Source organism: Stigmatopora nigra, chromosome 22 (assembly GCF_051989575.1).
Source record: "Stigmatopora nigra isolate UIUO_SnigA chromosome 22, RoL_Snig_1.1, whole genome shotgun sequence".
NCBI classification, from domain to species: Eukaryota; Metazoa; Chordata; class Actinopteri; order Syngnathiformes; family Syngnathidae; genus Stigmatopora; species Stigmatopora nigra.
Window position 1 is genome coordinate 8,753,255 of NC_135529.1, and position 18,807 is coordinate 8,772,061.

Here is an 18,807-nt window from a genome sequence, read left to right on the forward strand (position 1 = left end):
TTACATACTTTGTTGAAGTGAGTTGTAAGAGTCACACTCCATGCGCAGGTGAGCCTTTTTCCATTCTTTTCAGATTGAGAAAGAGAGACAGAGAAAGCACGCACAGCCTTAATCCACAGAACACACAGACCCTTTTCACAAGAGTTCTGGGGGAGACCTTTATTTGTCCATTCCAATCACATAGAAAGCAAGTTTCAAGCTTGGATTGGTTTGAGCTGGAAGATTAAATGAAACTGGAGTATTTTAAACCTCTTCTGTGGCTATGGATTAGAGTCAGTCATTCCCCTGTACGCCAAAATGAAAGAATAAAAAGGTATATCGATGGATCAGTGCAAGATGATGCAAGGGATGGGGAGCTTGAAACCTAAGGGTATTAATTCAAGAAGCCTTAAAGGGGATACCATAGCCATTTTAAAGGATTTATTGCTAAATATATGTGAACATGCAAAGGCACCAAGCAACCAGTGACATCATTGGATTGGGCAGTGAGTGTATAAATAATGTGTGTAAGGAAATCCCAGGAATGGCATACGACTTTACAAGGTCACAGTCTGTGTCACAGAGGTCACTTTACAGATCATCGCTGATTTAGAAGGCCACAGAGAAGCCTGACTACAAGTGCGATAAATTTAGGTGGCATCGGAAATTTGACATGAAAGCATAAAATACCTGTCAGCACTTTAATACAAAACAAAAACACAAAAAAAACAAAAAACCCCACCATGCTTTTACACCTCAGACAGTCTATTGAGCAAACTTTTCGGCCCGGGGGCCACATTCACTTTAAAAATTTGACAGGCAGGCCAGGTCAGCACAAGATACGATACATATAAAAAAGTGCATCCGTTAACAGTACATATGAAACAAACAGAAAAAAAGGACTAAAGTATTAACATAGTCATCATTAAAGTAAAAAGTATAAAGTACAAAGTAAAGTCAAGAAGAATGTATTAAAAATATTAAATTTTAATTTAATAAAAGATAGAGGGGCTGTAGAACCATATTGCCAAATTTTACTGTCAAAATTAAGTAGAATTGAATCAACTACTGGGGCAATAATTGAATTTCAAACTATCTAGCGTCTCTCTGTCCTTCTAATGAAATCTTAATGCTTCTATAAAACAAGATTTTAAAGTACTAGTATAAATAGTCTCAGAGCTTGTCAAGGTGGATTTCTCCATAATCGATAATAAAGGGTATTTTTAAAGTAATGAAATTCATGGTGAGAACTCTGAAATGACAAGATCACATTAGGAAACGTGAGGTCCCATTTCTCTCAGTAACTAAAAATGACCCCCATAAATGAACTTGACCTTCACCCTGCAACTATCTTCCAGTAATTTGGAATAACGTACAGATAAGAAGAAGACTGGAGCGAGCGTCGGAGTACATGCTAGAGAAACATTTTATCATCTTTTGATTTTCAGACACTCCCTTTCCTGTTTTTTGAATAATTCAGGCGTGAATGAAGAAAGCAGAAGAGTGAGGAGTGAGTGGCCTTGCCAGTCACTATCCCAGCACGGGAGATTATCACTCACACAACTTTAATAGATATAATGCAAAAAATGAGGCATCTTAAGCATATACTTTATCAGTATATCCTCCCTTGTTGTGGTAATGAGGGAGACAACCAAGACACAAGTTAATAGTCTTATCAGGTTTTTTTTGAAGGTTTGTAACCTTCCTCTTTTAAAATAAAACCATTTTTCAAGGTCAGTATTGCATATCGGTTTGTGCAGATAATGTTGTTATGTTGGCTTTTTGAAGCTGTGATCTTCAAGTCTTACTTGAGTGATTTGTGGTGGAGTGTGTAGTCAGCCATGGTAAAAAAGTGTTGGAATGCAATGAGTGTAATGAGCTAAGCTACAAGTTATACTACATTAAATGAAGATTAATCTATAGTAATGTTAAAAGCACGTGGAGAGGAAAAAAATAGCATTTTATAGTTAAAAAACTGTGATTTTAAAGAAATGTTTTGCACATTTTTGAGGATACCACAAATAGAATACAAGTTTGAAGCATTAGTATGAAAAGTGTTTGTAGAAAAGAAACATGGCTCTTACAGAGTAACAGAAATGTAATAGGAGGTCATTCAAACAAAATTTGAGAAGCTGATAAGCCCTTTTTTTAAGTCAACTAATCTAGATAGTGTGGAAATTGGATCCCACAGTCCATCCCATGTAAAACTTCATTGAAACTTGGAATGAACCACCTGAAAACTAACCTACGAGAGTCCTGCTCCAACTGACTCATGCAATACATATTTTTTTAATCACAGGTAAGATGGCATGACTCCAATGGAGTCTTATAATAACTCTTTCAAAGTCCAAAACAGAACAAAATGTACCAAAATGTCATCCAAAAATGTAAAAAAAACAACAACCAAACAATGAATTCTAATTCATTGTCACCATAATTTCCAAAATCTTAAATACAGCAGTAACCACTGCATTTTAAAAACTATTCAATTACCCCACTTTCACACTGAAATGCTTGCTCCCATGTTACACACACATATAATCACAACCACAACACATACCACAGAAGCAGTCTCTCAACAAATATGTGACAAACAAACACAAGCAGCCCGTGAACCCCAGACACTGATCCTCTCTACAGCGCTCTGTGAGTGTGATTCATTTCCACGCCGCTTGCCTGGCCTCATCCAGATTGTATTGCCCAAACAGGAGAAAATGAATCAATCAAGAAGGCATCGACAGCAGCCAGAGGGCAAATCCTGCATGCAATCTTTCTGCATCATATAACACAACCCTGCAGCTCAGCCTTCGTGTGTCTTCTGACAATGTGCGTTTTCACAACACACAAGCAAGAATAGCAATTTCAAACATATACGATTGGAAATAAATGATCCCCAAAAAACCAACTGTTGCCTTCAAACTTCATCGCAGCAAATCTGAGCTAAAAAACTAAAAAATTGGCAGCCAATAAGCAATTCATTGCCAAAATGTTACTCGCTAAATAGCCAATTACAGCCAAACTACATTCATTTTCAAAAGCAATTACGTATGCGCTATTGGCTATTTTTGTTAACTATTCATAACAGTTACATCCCAAAGGGATCTTTGATCATAAACATGTTCATATTTTCTTTTTAATTACTTGTGAATATCCATACTTTAGTATAAATCCAGTAGATGCAGTAAAGTATTATAATACTGGCGCTAAGTGCAATGCATTATTTTTGCATTGAGTTCATCCAACTGATGACAGTGATGGATGACAAGTTAAGAGATCGCCTACAATGCACAGTCTTTATGTCATCTATCTCACAGTTGGAAAGCTACCACGATAAACCCTGCCAGACTATACCAGAATGTCCGGCACCCCACAAATTTACACCCGCTTCCCTGCGTGAAAATGAATGTTGACAACTTTGTCCCTTGACTGAGTAGAGAAGTGACTCAGAGAATATTTAAATACATTCTATGTTAGTATTAGCATGATTTTTTTTTACTTCAAGTTACTATAATTTAATGTATTGGTCTGATAACATAATAAATGGTGGTTTGCAAGAACAAATAAGTCCTTAAATTTAAAGTGTGAAGTTTTTAAAGCTTAAAATGCAAATGTATTCCATCACAAAGTTAAATACAACTGAACTGTTCTATTTTTTTCCAACTAGTACATACATAAAAACAAATAAGTACTATTTTGGACTTAAAATGCAAATGTCTTCCATCACAAAGTTAAATACAACTGAACTGTTCTATTTTTTTCCAACTAGTACATACATAAAAACAAATAAGTACTATTTTGGACTTAAAATGCAAATGTCTTCCATCACAAAGTTAAATACAACTGAACTGTTCTGTTTTTTTTAACAAATACATACATAAAAACAAAAAAGCACTATATTTTGGACTTAAACATGTTTGAACCCAAAGCAATCATAGCTACAAGCTTGATTCTGTTTAATAGTATTTTTTTTAAAGACACATCTCCGTTGATAAAAGCCACGTTGGCGGCCATGTGTATTGTATTAGATCATTCCCGAGGGTACCCTGCTCTTATCAGTGGTCAGATAAGCTCATTTCACAAGCTCTCAAACACCTCCACTAGGCTACCAATGGGATCTCGTGCTTGACTAGCGCTGACCTTATTTTTTCCAACGGCATTTGCGGTTGAAGCAAAGCCAAGAAGGGATGCTCATTGTTGACTGGATCTTTCTAACACATTCTAATACGATATGCAACTCTTAGAGAGCCATCACATATTTGAAGAGGAGTATTTCCAAAAGTTGTTCTTGGACTCAGTAGAATTCTTTTTTTAGTGGGCTTGCAATTACATTTAAAGAAAACAAAAAATTCTGGAGATGATTTTCGTGAAGATGGGAATACCATCCTTCCTTGAAGGCCCCATTCTCAGGCACCGTATTCTGTCTGGGCCCTGAAGGGATCTCAAGATTGACAAGCCTTCAGCTAGTTACTGGCAGCACAACTGAGCACTCATAAATGTCCCCCTATTCATTTCTCAAGGATAATCCTCACCCCAGTTGAGTCTTTTCTACGCCTCTCATGTTTACATAAGGTACTATGAATCGCATTTTCTTCTCCCCCTGATCTTAATACCCAGAATGTGTGTTTGAACCTGTGTCTGAGGTTTCTGCTCTTCACCAGAATCGCTCCGACCCAAAAGCTAAGGTGACAAAGGCCTTGTGAATGTCTGACTCACAGACAACTGTCAACGTTCAATGGGCTGGATTAAGACGGAACGTAGTACGCAACGGAGGCTGACATGTTGACATGTTCTACTAAGTGCATTTCAAGGTGGATTTAGAGCTGTTTGCTCCATTGTAGAAGAACATAAGCGATACAAATGCTAAATGGCTTGGCTCTTCTTGAGACAGCGGCTGAACTTTATTCCTGTCGTCTGGATTTGGACTGACACGGGTGTGACTAAGGCTGCTGTGGATCTGGAAGAGGTTCAGGGGTTTCAGAGAGCCATCCTTAACCAAACAAACATACTGGAATTTCTGCCATTGTTGGTGAGCAGGGTTGAGTGACAGGGCCGCATAGCAGAGGAACCTGTCAGCAGAGACGAGTCGGGGTCAAAGTGTGACCACCCCTGGTGACTGAGCTTCATATGAAGGCAAAGTCATGTCGTGTGATTGGAGGTTGCCTGTACTAAGCCTTAAAAAACACATTTTTAATTTTCGGTGTTTCAATTTATTGCAGAATTGATTCAAAGGGTGTAAATAATAATTAAGCATCCTGATGAATTGCATTATTCGTTTTAAATATTTTCTTTATGTTCATCAAGAAGATGCTGAAATAGTTGTGAAGATTTCGGAATATTTTAATCAAACCTCACAATTTTAGTAGCCTATACAATCCAGTGCTAATAAAATTGAAGTTGGTAGCCAGTAGACATCAGCCCAGCACACCCCACTTTTGGGTTTTAGTGCCAGTCATCATTAGTTGGCCACCTGAAATGTGAACCTTGCTCAGAAGGCTGCTCACTACTCACAGTTTAGGACGAGAGAACCTAGCAAACATCTTTCAATACTCCTCTAATTATAATGCGTATTACATATAAGCAGTAAGTACTGTCAGCAAATTGACAGCCAGTGGGAATTGGACAATAAAAAGCAAACAGATGGTTACCCCGAAAGCCTGAATGACTTTCCTTCGTCTCTACAACGCCATGTTAAGGACAAGGATCTTTCTGGTTTGCCCAGTCCTGCGACCATCGTTTACCCCGTTACCCCAAAACCCACTCGACTTATTCTGTGCTGCCGCATCGGAGTATATGATCCCTCTGTCCTCACAGTGATGGAGTCAAGCTGTTCCTGCTGAGCGGAGGTCAGGGTGCTTCAGTCAGCACTTCGGCCCCGAACAGAGCACACAGGGATCCCCCCCTGACCCTACTACCCTAGTTTAGCTAAAACTAAACCGGGACTGTCCCAGACCGGGTCCAAATAAACCTGGTAGCCTGCTTTCTCTTTTTTTTCTCTTTTTCGCCAGGCACGCTGTCAGTCCCCTCATCGGAATCATTAATCAGGCTGGGTGAATTGAAAATAAACCAATATGGTCCCAAATTTGGGTAGCAAGCCAGGTTAGTGTCTCATTTTCTGTCAAAAAAGATTGATTGAGGATGTTCCGTTGAGTTGGCAGGTTTAGACATTCTTTTATCGGCTATTTTGAATATAGATATATAAAGTAAATAATTTAACTTATCTTAAAAGGGTGATGACTACTGGGTGTTAACCTTCCATCTATGTAAATATATAAATATAGATAAAACGGTTGAGCAGTTATGGACTAATTCATCAATTTTACTCCCCAAATAAATCACTTTTGGGGTATTAAACGCACAAAATTAATCTATTAGAGATTAGCTTTGATCTAATGAAAACTATAGTCCTTATTTTGGATAGAAATAAGCAGGCAATAGTGCCATCTTTGGGTATAACTGAGTAATACCGCTTTGCAGAGTGAGTGGAAGCTTCTAATGGAGATGTTTATCATTCGGCTCTATTGTTTTATGTTGTGCCAAAGAATTTGTATAAGGAGAAGTATATCTACACCATCGGAATGGCACGCTTCTCTGGTCAAGATTTCACAGGAAGACTGGCCAACTGCTAAATGACTGTGTGTCCGTCCTTCCATGGGAAATGGGGCGGTGTCGCCGCAACAACAGCCTAGGGGTTATCCATCAGTGTCGTGGAGGGTAGACCGTAGGGGGGGTTATGGTATGTGTCACCTTAAAGACTAATGGACAGGAAGTACAGGCCTTGAGAAACAACAATATTTGGAAAATATAATTTCAGAGAAATGTTACAAGGGTGCTTGGTTTCTTGGATAATATCAAGGAACTCTTGAGAATATGGGTTTAGTAATCCTGATTTATGAGCTTGTTTAAAAAGTCCCTGCAAGCAAGAATTTCGTCAACTTGATTTGGGGATCTGGGTTTGAGAATATTGTGGTTCAACATGCAAATATTTATATAATTTTTAATGTGAAGGGAAAGTGGACTGAAAAGAAAGAGCAGGCTGCTGAACCAGGTTTTTTTTTTAAAATCTGGACCCGAATTACCCTTTTCTAACCTGTGTGCTCTGTGTTCAGAGACCGGTGATTTAACCTCAGCATCCCGTGACCATGGAATCCAATCCTGAACGTTTTGTGATGTTAATCTTGGTTATTTCTTCCGCACAAGTTGGATGAATTCCTATTGTCTCCAAAAGGTGCGAATATGTTGCCCCACATCTACGACACAACGAGTTATACACATATTTATCCAATTCACCTTAAAAAAAATCACATTAAATCCAAATAGCTTTAAACTCACTGGAGGCCCAAAGCAAATCCTTGTGTGACTTCGCCTGCATTTGGACCAGTGAAGTGGAGACCCACTATTTTCTGATCTCCCTCTCGCTGGCATATCACCTGAGATGGCAGAGTTACAATTAGAATATGAAATTTAAGACAAGATGATGTGATCCGATAGGTGATTATCTTTCTCTGAGCAGTTGTAAAATACCTTGATGTAACACTGACTAGAATCACGTTCTGCCACAGTGAATTCCAGAGGCTTGTAGAAGGCATGGTAAACCTGCAGAGAGATAAACAAAGGCAATTCATCTTTAAAAATGCAGTTTTCCATAATCATTTTGAGATTGCAGTGAGGTAACATGTCAAAGCAGATGATAAACATTGTCTTGAAAACATAAAGTTCAATAACCTCTAAGAAATAGGTGTGAAAGTGGCGGTCCGGGGGCCAAATCTAGCCCACTGCGTTATTTTGTGTGGCCCGGGAAAGTAAATCATGAGTGGCGACTTTCTGTTTTAAGATCAAATTAAAATGAAGAGTATAGATGTATATTAAATTTCCCGATTTCCCCCTTTTAAATCAATAATTGTAATTTTTAATAATTTTTTTCAGTTTTTTGTACAAAAATCATTTTGTAAAATCTAAAAATATATTTAAAAAAAGCTAAAATAAACATTATTTTAGATCTATAAAAAACTAATTATTCAGGGCCTTTAATTCAGTTCATTTAATCCATTTATTTAAAAAAATCTAAATATTATATCTAAAATGTTCCGCCTACATGAAATCGAGTTGACGTTAACGCAGCCCACGAACCAACCCGAGTCAGACACCCTTGAACGAAAACAGCATCAAATAAAATCATGCATCTTGTGACGAACCAAAAAAGTATTATTTGCGAAAAGCCAACTTAATCTTAACAACATTTTAGCACCCAGAAAATAGAATAAATCCATCCCACTTACATAGTAAGTCCCAATTATGTTGACACATGTCAGACTCGGGACTGACATTGTGTTCTTAATGCGTTTAATTCAATGGGCAAGCGTGCCAACACAAGTTTCAAGGAGCATGCAGCTGTAGAGGCTGCCATAGCGGCAGCTCCTCCAAGATCTAGGCATGCCTGTCATCACCTCACACACACCTCAATCAGGCCTCTCGCTCGCCTGTCACTCAGTGCCGACAGCCTCTCTTTACCGGCTAAACCATTTATCCATGGTGTTGTGCAGGTGTTGGCTAACATTTGGCAAATGCTCATGTACGACGTACGCATGGAAAACTTTGTTTTGTTTGGTTTTGTACTGTAATTGTTCTTCAAGGTTTAAGGACACTTTTTGTTGTTGTTGTAAATTAAGTCTTGGCAGAGTAGCAGTGTTCCTTAAGCATGGCTGACATTTTTTAGGATAAAATTTAGACGTCACGTATTTTCACGACTATAAGGCGCACTTAAAAGTCTTATATTTTCTCCAAAATAGACAGGGGCGCCTTATAATCCAGTGCGCTTTATATATGGAAAAAAAATGTGTCATTGAGGGTGCGCCTTATAATGCAGTGTGCCTTATAGTCGTGAAAATACGGTAATTAAATGTACAATATGAATACAACAGGATTGGTCAATTAGAAGGCATATACAGGCTTTTAATTTACTTATCCCCTTTCATCATTAGAAAGTCAATTTGTTTTTCAATTCACAATAACCTTGCCTGTTTATATTTTTTCCTCATGAAAGTCCACCACCACTTATATCATTTCAATACAAGGCGAATGCCCATTATATTCTTACCTCTATGTTGTCTTTGCCATACTTGATTTCAGCTTCCTCTTCTGATAGGCCCACACAACCATATTCAAGTGGGGTGAACACAGTGGTTGGCACCTGCAAAGTACACGCAAATACACAATATTTTTTTAGAATGATGTTATTCACTACTCCTTTATACAAGCACACAATTTATTTACAATCTAGACTTTAGGTATGACACATTCCAGTCTTCAATCAAGCAAAAAAATATAACGACAACAACCAAATTCATTAGTCTTGGAAAAAAAAGGCCCTTTTTTTAGTACCCCCTTTATGCGGGACACTATATAATCCTATATAAAGTTAAAATCTCCAGTATTTTTGTCTTACATTGTGATAGTTCATAAGCTCCTTGCTGTGACCGGCAAGTCTTCGGGCTAAGAGTCTTCCTGATTTAATTGCCGTAGGCGTCAATTCAGGACGGCCCTGAAATAAAAGAGACCCCAAAATTACTTCCATGTACCTGTAAGCCACTCATTGGAAAACTGTCTGATACCAATATTTTTTTATTTTTTTGCTACTTCAAGGTTAATGGTGTATTGTTATGAATGTGAGCCAAAACAAATAAAATTACAGACAAGTGTAGACTGACAGACAGATAGACAGACAGACACACATCTGAATAGAGCAGGAAATAATAGTGCTGTGGGGCAATTTTAAAGGCATGACTAGAACCTGTTAAATTTCCACTACACATCCTGCTGTCATAAACATCTGCACCTCTACAAATGAGGATGTGTAGCACTCTCTGATGTGCAACTGTTTACACGCCAGATCACTTTTGTCATTGTAATGCATTTTTTGGCACACAAGAAGAAATGAAAACAAGAATCACAGTGGATGATATCAAACCTTCTGCTTGAAAATGGAAGAAGAAAACAAGTTCTCCATTGACAAGATGACAGATTTGCGTGAAACACTAATCAAAGCAAGCCGACAGCCAAAAGGTGGCTATTCTGTGTTTTTGTGTGTGTCATCATTCCGGGGAGACAGGAAGGAAGCACACAGCTGTTTGTGTTGAAGGAAAAAAGGCCAACTTGAATACAGTACAGCACCATTATAAATTCTCCTGAGGGGGCCCACACTGAGAAATTATAGGGTGAATAGAACAAACATGTACAGTAAAGACAGCCGAAAAATGAAGACTAATTAGAATCTTATTTCATTATTAACCCTTTTAGAATTGTCCCCGAAAATATGGTTTGTTATCATTCTAAAGTAACTTGCTGTAGTATTTACATAGCATCTTTAAATATATTTTCCCATGATTTAATGTATCTTTTAATGATGTTCAAGGCTTGGTAGGGTCATATGCTAACTTTGTTTTGCAATTAATTGGCGCTAAGAAGTTTGTTGATATATAAATGTTAAATTAGGATTAACAATTGAAAAAAACTGCACATTTTTGAAGTTTTTTAGAAAATTTGGACTTGATGGTCATTTCATACCTGGCTTATGTCCCCCAAAGCATAGATGTTTGGCACCGAGGTGGACTCATCCACCCCCACAATTATTTTTCCTGTCTCTTTGTTGAGTTGTACGCCAAGTTTGTTGAGACCCAAAGCTTTGGTTTCTGGAGCTCTACCTGTAGTTAACATAAACATACATTTCATTTAAAAAATTGTGCATAATATTCAAAGAATACTGACAATACTGACAATATTCCAAAACCCACTTAACACCCTAAGTACTCCTGTTATGTGTAATTACGCTGATCCAATCATTTTTAAGCAAGTAGAATGAATTTAAAAAAGAAAAAAAAAAGAAAATGACAAAAATCCAATCCTGAAGTAGATGTCCCCATTCCTTTGGGACAGTGAACTGATGCTATCAAGCATAAATCTCCATGGTGATGGAGAACGGAGCCCATACATACATAACCCCCATCCAGCTCCTCAAAACGAGTCTAGGCAGCATAATAAACATCCAAGCTTGAGGTACACATGTAGATGCTATCGGAAAGCAAAAAATAACAAACCCCTGAGATCCTTTTCCTGGCCGGAGCCAAAAAAACAGCTTTCTCCCCCAGACTGGGGGGGGACAACAGGGACCTGTCTACTCCACAACATGGGTGGTTGAGGGGTGGGGGAGGGGGTGAAAACATGAAGACATTATCCTTAAATATTTAACTCAATTTTGTAGACTGTAGAAATTGTGTACTATGTTGTATTTTAATGTGTTAGTCTCATTCTAGTAGCTTGTTTGTTCCCTTATGCAATATTGTGTCCGCATATAATGGAGTATAATGTGCCATATTTTAACAGGTCAATTATTAACACACGTTTTGATTTTTTGTGATTTTAAAAAAAATAATTTCTAAGTTTAAGACTTTTTTTCTTTACATTGTGAGCCTTCCTGTCTATAGCGCCACTTAAGAGTAAGCGCATTGTATGCCGACGACACAACATAGATAAGGGACTGCAGAAAGAATCATAACCCCATACTTTGTTAAACAATGCATGTTGTGACATTCGGAGAAAGCTTCCAGATGGCTGAGCTAATTAGCAACTATAATTAAGACAGAAAAAACCTGGAGAGTAAAATTAGAAGGAAAAAAAAACGTATCTGCTCGATTAAATGTCAAGATAAATGGGGATTATGCTATTGGTTTGCCTGGGAGGGAAATTGTACAGGATGCTAAAACCTTTTGACAATATTTATGCTCAAAAAGATATTAAAAAGATCGATCAAGACTGGACTGGTGTACCAGAACAGCATTAAATATAATTTCCAACATGCTGTTTTATGTTTATCAATTGTGTGAATGAAAATAACGGGGTACTTTGTTCATATTTTAAGTATTTTTAGAAAATGTCAAATTCTTTTGCATCAGTTTAATATCATGATATGAGGATATAAAGGAAAATAAATATTGAACTGTACCTGATAGTATTTGATTACTCCTTCATTTTTTATGAAAATAACAGTGAATCTATATCCTCCACATCATAGGATTTTACATAAAATAATATTCTGAAAAACTATGGTGTGGACTGACACGGAAAAGTCATGTCCACAGGAAGTGGAAATGTTCTGTTTCCTGGTGTAATGCACCTGGACATGGGCGCACCCATGTACACAGGAAGGAACAGGGGAAAGGTGGAGGGATGCATGGTCAAGAGAAGGATGTTAGACAGTGGTAATACGGTCCCTCAGACCTCTCAAGTCTTTAATAACCCCCCAGAGCTGCGGGACCCTTCCTGGCCTCTATAGTGTAAGGTCTCCACAAACGGAAGTGGCCTCAGACTCATAAGGCCTGCATGTAAGGATCAAAGAACCAAAGCCGTACGCCATCTTTTTGCTCACCAAATCGGAATTATAACAAAAGTAATCACATTTCACAACATATAAAAGCTTTGTGGATATCAGGATACTTAATTTGCCTGCCTGACCATTTGATTGGACCATAGGAAGTCTGATAATCGCCTGACCATTTGATTGGACCATAGGAAGTCTGATAATGGCCTCCTTTTGAAGACGTCTAAGACGGAAGCCAAGCATAAAAAGGTCAGAGCACCTCACGCATGGGACAATACACAGCATTTCCAGAATTCAATGCAAATTTCACTAACACCAATCGTCTCACGCTTGGACTGATGTGGGAATTTGGCCATAGGAGGAAATGGCAAACGTCATTGCGGCATTGGGGTCACGCACACCCTTGTGACTGTTACACGCAGATGCCCAAAGCCCTCATACCAGCCATAAAATCCTACTTAAAACATAATGAAAGATTAGAAAAAGCCTCGCTATGAGATATTTTCGAGCGTTAAAGGATGTAAACATTGATTAAGTTGTGCCAATGACCCTGATATGGTTTGTATCAGTTGTTGCTAGGTAGAATGGAAAGGTGGGATATGTAAAGATTATAAAAATGGATAAAGTTCATAGAACGAGACAGATGCAGGTTGGTTTCCGCTGAGTTGGCACAGACAGGAAAGGGAGAAGGAGAACAAAGAGAGGAATATGGTGACCCTGTGCCTTTGGGCGCATCCTGCCCGGCCGGTTCTGCCCCCTCTGCGCCCAGACAGCCCGTCGGACATTGCGGGGTGATTAACGCTTCCCTTGGCTATCCCTCATCAGTCAGGCTTTATTACTTTGTTTTCAGCTTTGATTCCATAGTGACTTGCTGACACTGCAATCTATTGAGGATGACAATGACCTTTGGATGATGGTGGACAAAGCAGTTGACTGTTTTTGACAGATTCTTTGGTATAATCGCAGGAAAGTCAGTGTCTGCTGCTTGTTTCGTTCCAAAGCAAGCTAGGTGGAGGTCAAATTACTGTTCAAATGTGTACTTTTCCATTTCTAAAGTAATATTATTACTGTGGGTTTAGCTTGCTACGATAGAGGCGGTATCATTATAATTTTATGGAACTAAATGGGAAGGAAAATATTACTTTGAGCCCTTAGTATGATGAAAATCACTCAGATCATAAACAACCATAATAATAATACATATTTTGCTAAATAATTAAAATGTTAAGGGGGGAAAACTCAGTATTGATCAAAACTGAGTATGCATAACTATCCTTGATACAGCTTTTATACTAGAGAAGTCCTAATAATGTAACCAGTGTACTGTTTTAAGGCTGGAGTATTACAGGATGATCACAATTTAATACAATTAAAGTACTGTTCCACAAATTTACATTCAAAAAGACACTCACCAACTGCCCACAACACAGTGTCATATGTGTCATTGTGTTCCTGGCCTGTCACAGCATCATTCCAGATCACTTTCAGGGCTCCTGATGGTAGTTTGTCAACACTCTTGGGGACGCACTTAAATACAAACTTGGTTCCATAAGACTCCATGTAGTCAGTCACCAATCCTGCCATTTGCTGTTTAAATCCATAATTTCAAATTACAAAATGTCCTTTCTAAATAATAATAAAAAAAGAGTAATACCTGATCAAATCCTCGGAGTGGAATACTGCGGACCATCACAGTAGCGTCCAATCCGATACCTGTAAGGAATCCTGCGCACTCAAGAGCTACATCTATACAAAAAGTTAAGGAATTGTTTTTTGAATATGCATGTTATAATAATATCTTGAACATTTGCTGAATCATACAAGGGAGTACGTATTTTTACAGTCTAAAAGCACTAAGAGAAACAGTAGCAAATTCCATAGAAAACTGGAATTTGGGAACAAAGTCATTTTGTTTTTTCTGCAGTAGTTTCACATATGGGTAGCATGTGTTTTACTTTGTAAAATAATAATAAAAAGTCTCTCCCATGTGGTATACTGACCTCAAAACAAATAGTACACTTTCATGCAACACTGGCATGATCCTTAAGTGGTCAGTTTAATTTATTACTAGGTTAGCAGTAGTTATTTACGTGCAATATGAGTTGGTAGGCCAGGATACAACTTGCTCCAACCACAAGTCTGTAAAACATAAATAAAAAGGAACTATTTGACATATATTTCAGAACCCTCATATGAATGTCATGCTGCCATACATCTTTAGTATGTAAACAGTATTTATACCCATATATAAATATCCATAGTTAAAATGTGGACCCCAAAGGGGACAAAAACTTGTAGCCAGGTGCCGTCTGTTTATGTTTTGTCAAATTTTATGAAATATCAGTGGCGCGTCTTATAGTCAGGCGGATATTTTAGTGTGGAATTTAAAGAAACTACTCAAAATTCAATTAAAATGTGTAATTTGAACATACTTTTTGTTTAAACTTGCAAAATGCTACAACAGCTAAAGTTTTCTCAGTACTCCTGCATTGGATTGTATTGTTGTACATTACCTAATGTGGTAAAGGAACTGTGTGGTCCAAGTAAATAACACATCTCATCCAAGCCTAAAATCCATAACAGTGAGCAGTGCTAATTGCTACCATTTAAAATAATCCCTTGGATGAGGAGTGTCATGTTCAGAGCTCAAGTCCAGAAACAAGTCTGCTGAGTGAAGCCCATCACCTGCATACAGGAGGCCCAGCTCTCATTTGTTTACACCAGAGCTCCTTCCATGTATTTGACAGTTCCGAGTGCCTCCAGCAAATCCTGTCCCACTCCATACTAAAACTAATCTCTAAAATCCTCAATGCCCCCATAACCGTGTACGTAATGCCCAGGTGCACTTATTGAGTGGTTTAAAAACAGATCAGCTAAACACATTCCTCTTAATTCCACATTTTCATACATAATCACCATCATTTCTCATAACCCTATCTCACCATTGGCCAGAGTCTTAATGATCAAATTTTTTTACCAATTTGTGACCATTCCATTTAACGTTTCCAGTTGGTAGACATGTCCTATCCAAAAATGCAATTGTAATATGTCAATGGTGTTTTCAGGGGTCTAGACTTGTACTGAATTGTTGAAAACAAGACATGTTTAACTCAAAGTACTCCAATCGAGCTCAGGTAAATTTCAATGGCATATAAATCGTCTTACTGCCACGCGCTTTGTGTTTTTCCCCTTTCCTGCCTTCAGGGCATGGATAGATCTGTCACTCAAGTGTGTAATGTGCTCCAAGGCCCATTAGACCCAGATCACTCAGCCTAAACCCCCACACACACACATACACACACCATATTTGACTCCAGAAAAATCGTCTGTCTGACCTCACCTGCTTGCTTGTCAGCTCTACAAAAAACAACATCCTCTTGATACCTTGTGTGGTGTTGTAATCTTCAGGAAGAAAATAAAACTATTGCTTCCCCTTTCTGGCCTGAGGGTGGTAGCTATCCATTATGCTATCAAAAGGAGTACTTTACCTAAAAGTAGTTCCGTTTGATTCATAAACAATGTTTTGCAACCCTTCTATTGCCCCAATACACCTATAAAGAGTCATACTCTGTACTTTACCACTGACAATTGGTAAAATAATATTTACATAAGTTATTCCGAGACTGCAATGCACTTTTTGCGCAAAACTTAATAAAATTTAAACATGTCAGCACCATCAAAAAACACATTTTGAGACTTTTTCCCAGTACAAATGCCAAATTAAAAGCCTATTTTCTTTTTAAATCACATGCTATAAGACACACTTCTCTCAAAATGTTCTTTTTTTCTTCCTAGCAGAGTTTTTGCATGAAGGCAAAATAATAGATATTGTCATTATCCAAATATGTCTGTACCTTAATGTACTCAAACAAGCAGCAGGACGTAGGTACACCACAACCACTAATCACTGTCTGTGCACTTTGCCAAGAGGAAACATATGAGATAGATCAATTAACATGGCGATGACAGGAGATAATAGCTGGATTAAAGAGTTTGCTCGGTATAAATCAAAATACCTGCCACTAATCTGAATTGCGAAGGTGAAGACAGGTTTATGGCTATAAGGGATCACAACATTGTTGTCACTGATAAATGAGTGCATGACAGTGAGAGGTGGTGTATGAGCAAGTGAGGTGCAGTGCAAGTCATTTCTAAAACTGATATTTAATTTTTTTGCTTCCCCAGAAAACAGCCTTAAAATTAATTTAAACTTTTTTTTTTGCACTTTGACAGCTGCTTCACGAAAAATTGATTTTGATTAAAATTGTGAAATACCACTATGTTGCTATGTATTCCATGCATTATTTTAAAAAGCATCTTAATTTTCATTCATAACTGCATTTGAGTAGAATAGAGGAGAGAGACTCACGTTTTTCTAGGTGATTCTTTCAGCCAAAATATGTCATCACTCGTGATACCATGTTCCTTTGCACCTGGAATCTGGAATAAAGTCAAAAGGGGAATAATTTATTAGGATTGAAGCAAGAGCTTTGCAATCGAATAAGTCACTACTTTTGAACACAGAATAAAAATATATTTTATATTTTAATATGTGGTCTGTACAACTAGTCATGCCAGCTATCAAAAGGCTGAACTAAAACTGCAGCTCATGATTTAAAAACACTTGGTTTTTAGTTTTAAATTGAGTCCTCTTGAAAAATTGTACATGCTCACAACACAAATAATGCTGAACAACTAATGCAAATTATAATGAGGCTAACAAACTAAATATGAATAACTTAATACAAACATTTGTGGGGATTTTGGGTCGTCCACCTGTAGCAATGACAATATTCTTGGCAGTCAGTGTCATCTGAGTGAGGAGTACAAATGAAAAAGGAAAAGTCAGCGGTCATATCCTTCAAAAAACAAGGAAATGTCCAATGAAGGCAAGTGGTCTCTAAAGCATTTTCCACTTAAACCATTTAAGAAAATGTTAGCGTTATCGCTCCCAGTAGGAGTGGATCTGACCTGTAGCCTAAAAAACTCACCTCTTTTCCTGCTTGTGATCGTGCTTTGACAGTGTGTTCATCCGCAATGCTACCTCTCATGTTTAGATACTTCACCTTCCTTCAATAATAACAAACAATCAAAATAAAATGTGACTGTATTAGACAATAGAAGATGGAAACTTTGACCAATATTAATAATATTTAATTCATGCTACTCACTTGTCCTGGAGCTGGACCCGGTGACCCCAGTTTAAAGACCTGACATGGTTTTGAACAGCCTCAGCCATGGTGAGCCTGTAGCATACAGTGCATTAAAAAAGATTGTGTGTGTGTGTAATATCTGCATTACTGAAATAATGTCAATAGGCAAAAAGCCCTCATTATTTTGAGAAATATCAAATTAAAAAATATGCAATTTAATCATTGGTCTATGGCAACTATAGTGAAAGCAGATGCTATGTTGTATGTTTCTGCTATTGCTTTAACATAGTATTCACTCAAATTTCAGTTCTGCACATTTTCCATTTTTTGGCTGCAATCGCTAAAGACCGCCGCGAGAGGGCGCGCTCGACACTTTAGCGAAGTTGATGTTTTGGTAGTACTACATAAATGTCTCTAGACGGTGTTGTTTAGTCATTCATCATCTTATTTGACACACGTCTGATCAAGCATTACGTATACATAATACACTCAAAGCTTACCAATCATGGGAAAATGTCCCCGAGAGTTGCCATCCATATTTTCTAGCATCTTTTATTGCACCTCCAAGGAGAGCTGCTTGGTGCATGAGTTTCTTTGGTATACAGCCAACATTAACACACGTACCACCTAAACCCCATTTGGTGCCTGAAATATGTAAAATACATTTTAATTTAATGCCATTGAATGTTTAAAATAGGAGGAAGATGATTGTCAATTAAGAATTAATTCACCTCTTGAGGAGGGCTCCACATAATCCAGAACAGCAACTTTCTGTCCCAGTTGTGCAGCTGGGAGAAACAAAATAAACATTAAATCAAATCTTATATTTCACACAAGAATTTGGATTTTTGTTTAAACTCACCTTCCTTTGAACAAGCAAGCCCACCAGATCCACCACCAATAACCACCACATCGTAGTCATAATTTCCTTGTTGAAAAAATGAAAATAAAAGATGTCATTCTGACTAGACTTCATATAAAACCCATCAGACAATGTCCAATTTCAACCTGAAGTTTTTATATAAGAACACTTAATCAAAAACCCAGCTTATGCAATATTCTGACTGGTCAATTTACCACAAGTCGATCCGTGTCACTCCACAGAAAGTAGAGAAGCGCCGATGTGTTCATATATGGGCCGCGTGCATTTATTCCTTTATTCTTAACCAGAATATAAATGTTACCTGTTAGATTTCTGGTCAAAACATGAGACCAATTGATCCGTTTCCAACGATGTCTACTCCGACAGAGCGCTGCCATGTTGTTATTGTAATAGGACCCTGATTGCGTCTGGGGTGTTCTAAG

At 37.8% G+C, this 18,807-nt stretch overlaps 1 protein-coding gene across 1 annotated transcript; it reads right to left on the reverse strand.

Moving 5' to 3' along the window:
• Nucleotides 1–2,644: 2,644 nt before the first annotated feature.
• Nucleotides 2,645–18,784, reverse strand: LOC144215341 (thioredoxin reductase 2, mitochondrial-like). Its single transcript, XM_077744203.1, has 17 exons — nucleotides 18,687–18,784; nucleotides 18,365–18,430; nucleotides 18,234–18,290; nucleotides 18,003–18,147; nucleotides 17,521–17,595; nucleotides 17,341–17,419; nucleotides 17,100–17,162; nucleotides 16,719–16,789; nucleotides 14,469–14,488; nucleotides 14,004–14,095; nucleotides 13,762–13,936; nucleotides 10,540–10,676; nucleotides 9,422–9,517; nucleotides 9,074–9,166; nucleotides 7,501–7,572; nucleotides 7,309–7,406; nucleotides 2,645–7,226 (listed from the first exon to the last, which is right to left on the reverse strand). Exons 1-17 carry the CDS (start codon nucleotides 18,760–18,762, stop codon nucleotides 7,103–7,105), a joined length of 1,539 nt encoding a protein of 512 aa, XP_077600329.1. The 5' UTR covers nucleotides 18,763–18,784; the 3' UTR covers nucleotides 2,645–7,102.
• Between the last annotated feature and the right edge of the window lie 23 nt (nucleotides 18,785–18,807).

What these genes read in the sequence shown, in the direction of transcription:
- LOC144215341 (XM_077744203.1), bottom strand. Translation starts at nt 18,762, where the DNA reads ATGGCAGCGCTCTGTCGGAGTAGACATCGTTGGAAACGGATCAATTGG. An exon ending in GATCACAAGCAGGAAAAGAG is followed by an intron (nt 17,163 to 17,340) that starts GTGAGTTTTTTA and finishes CTCCTCACTCAG; the next exon opens with ATGACACTGACTGCCAAGAA. An exon ending in CACTGTGTTGTGGGCAGTTG is followed by an intron (nt 10,677 to 13,761) that starts GTGAGTGTCTTT and finishes TGTTAACTACAG; the next exon opens with GTAGAGCTCCAGAAACCAAA.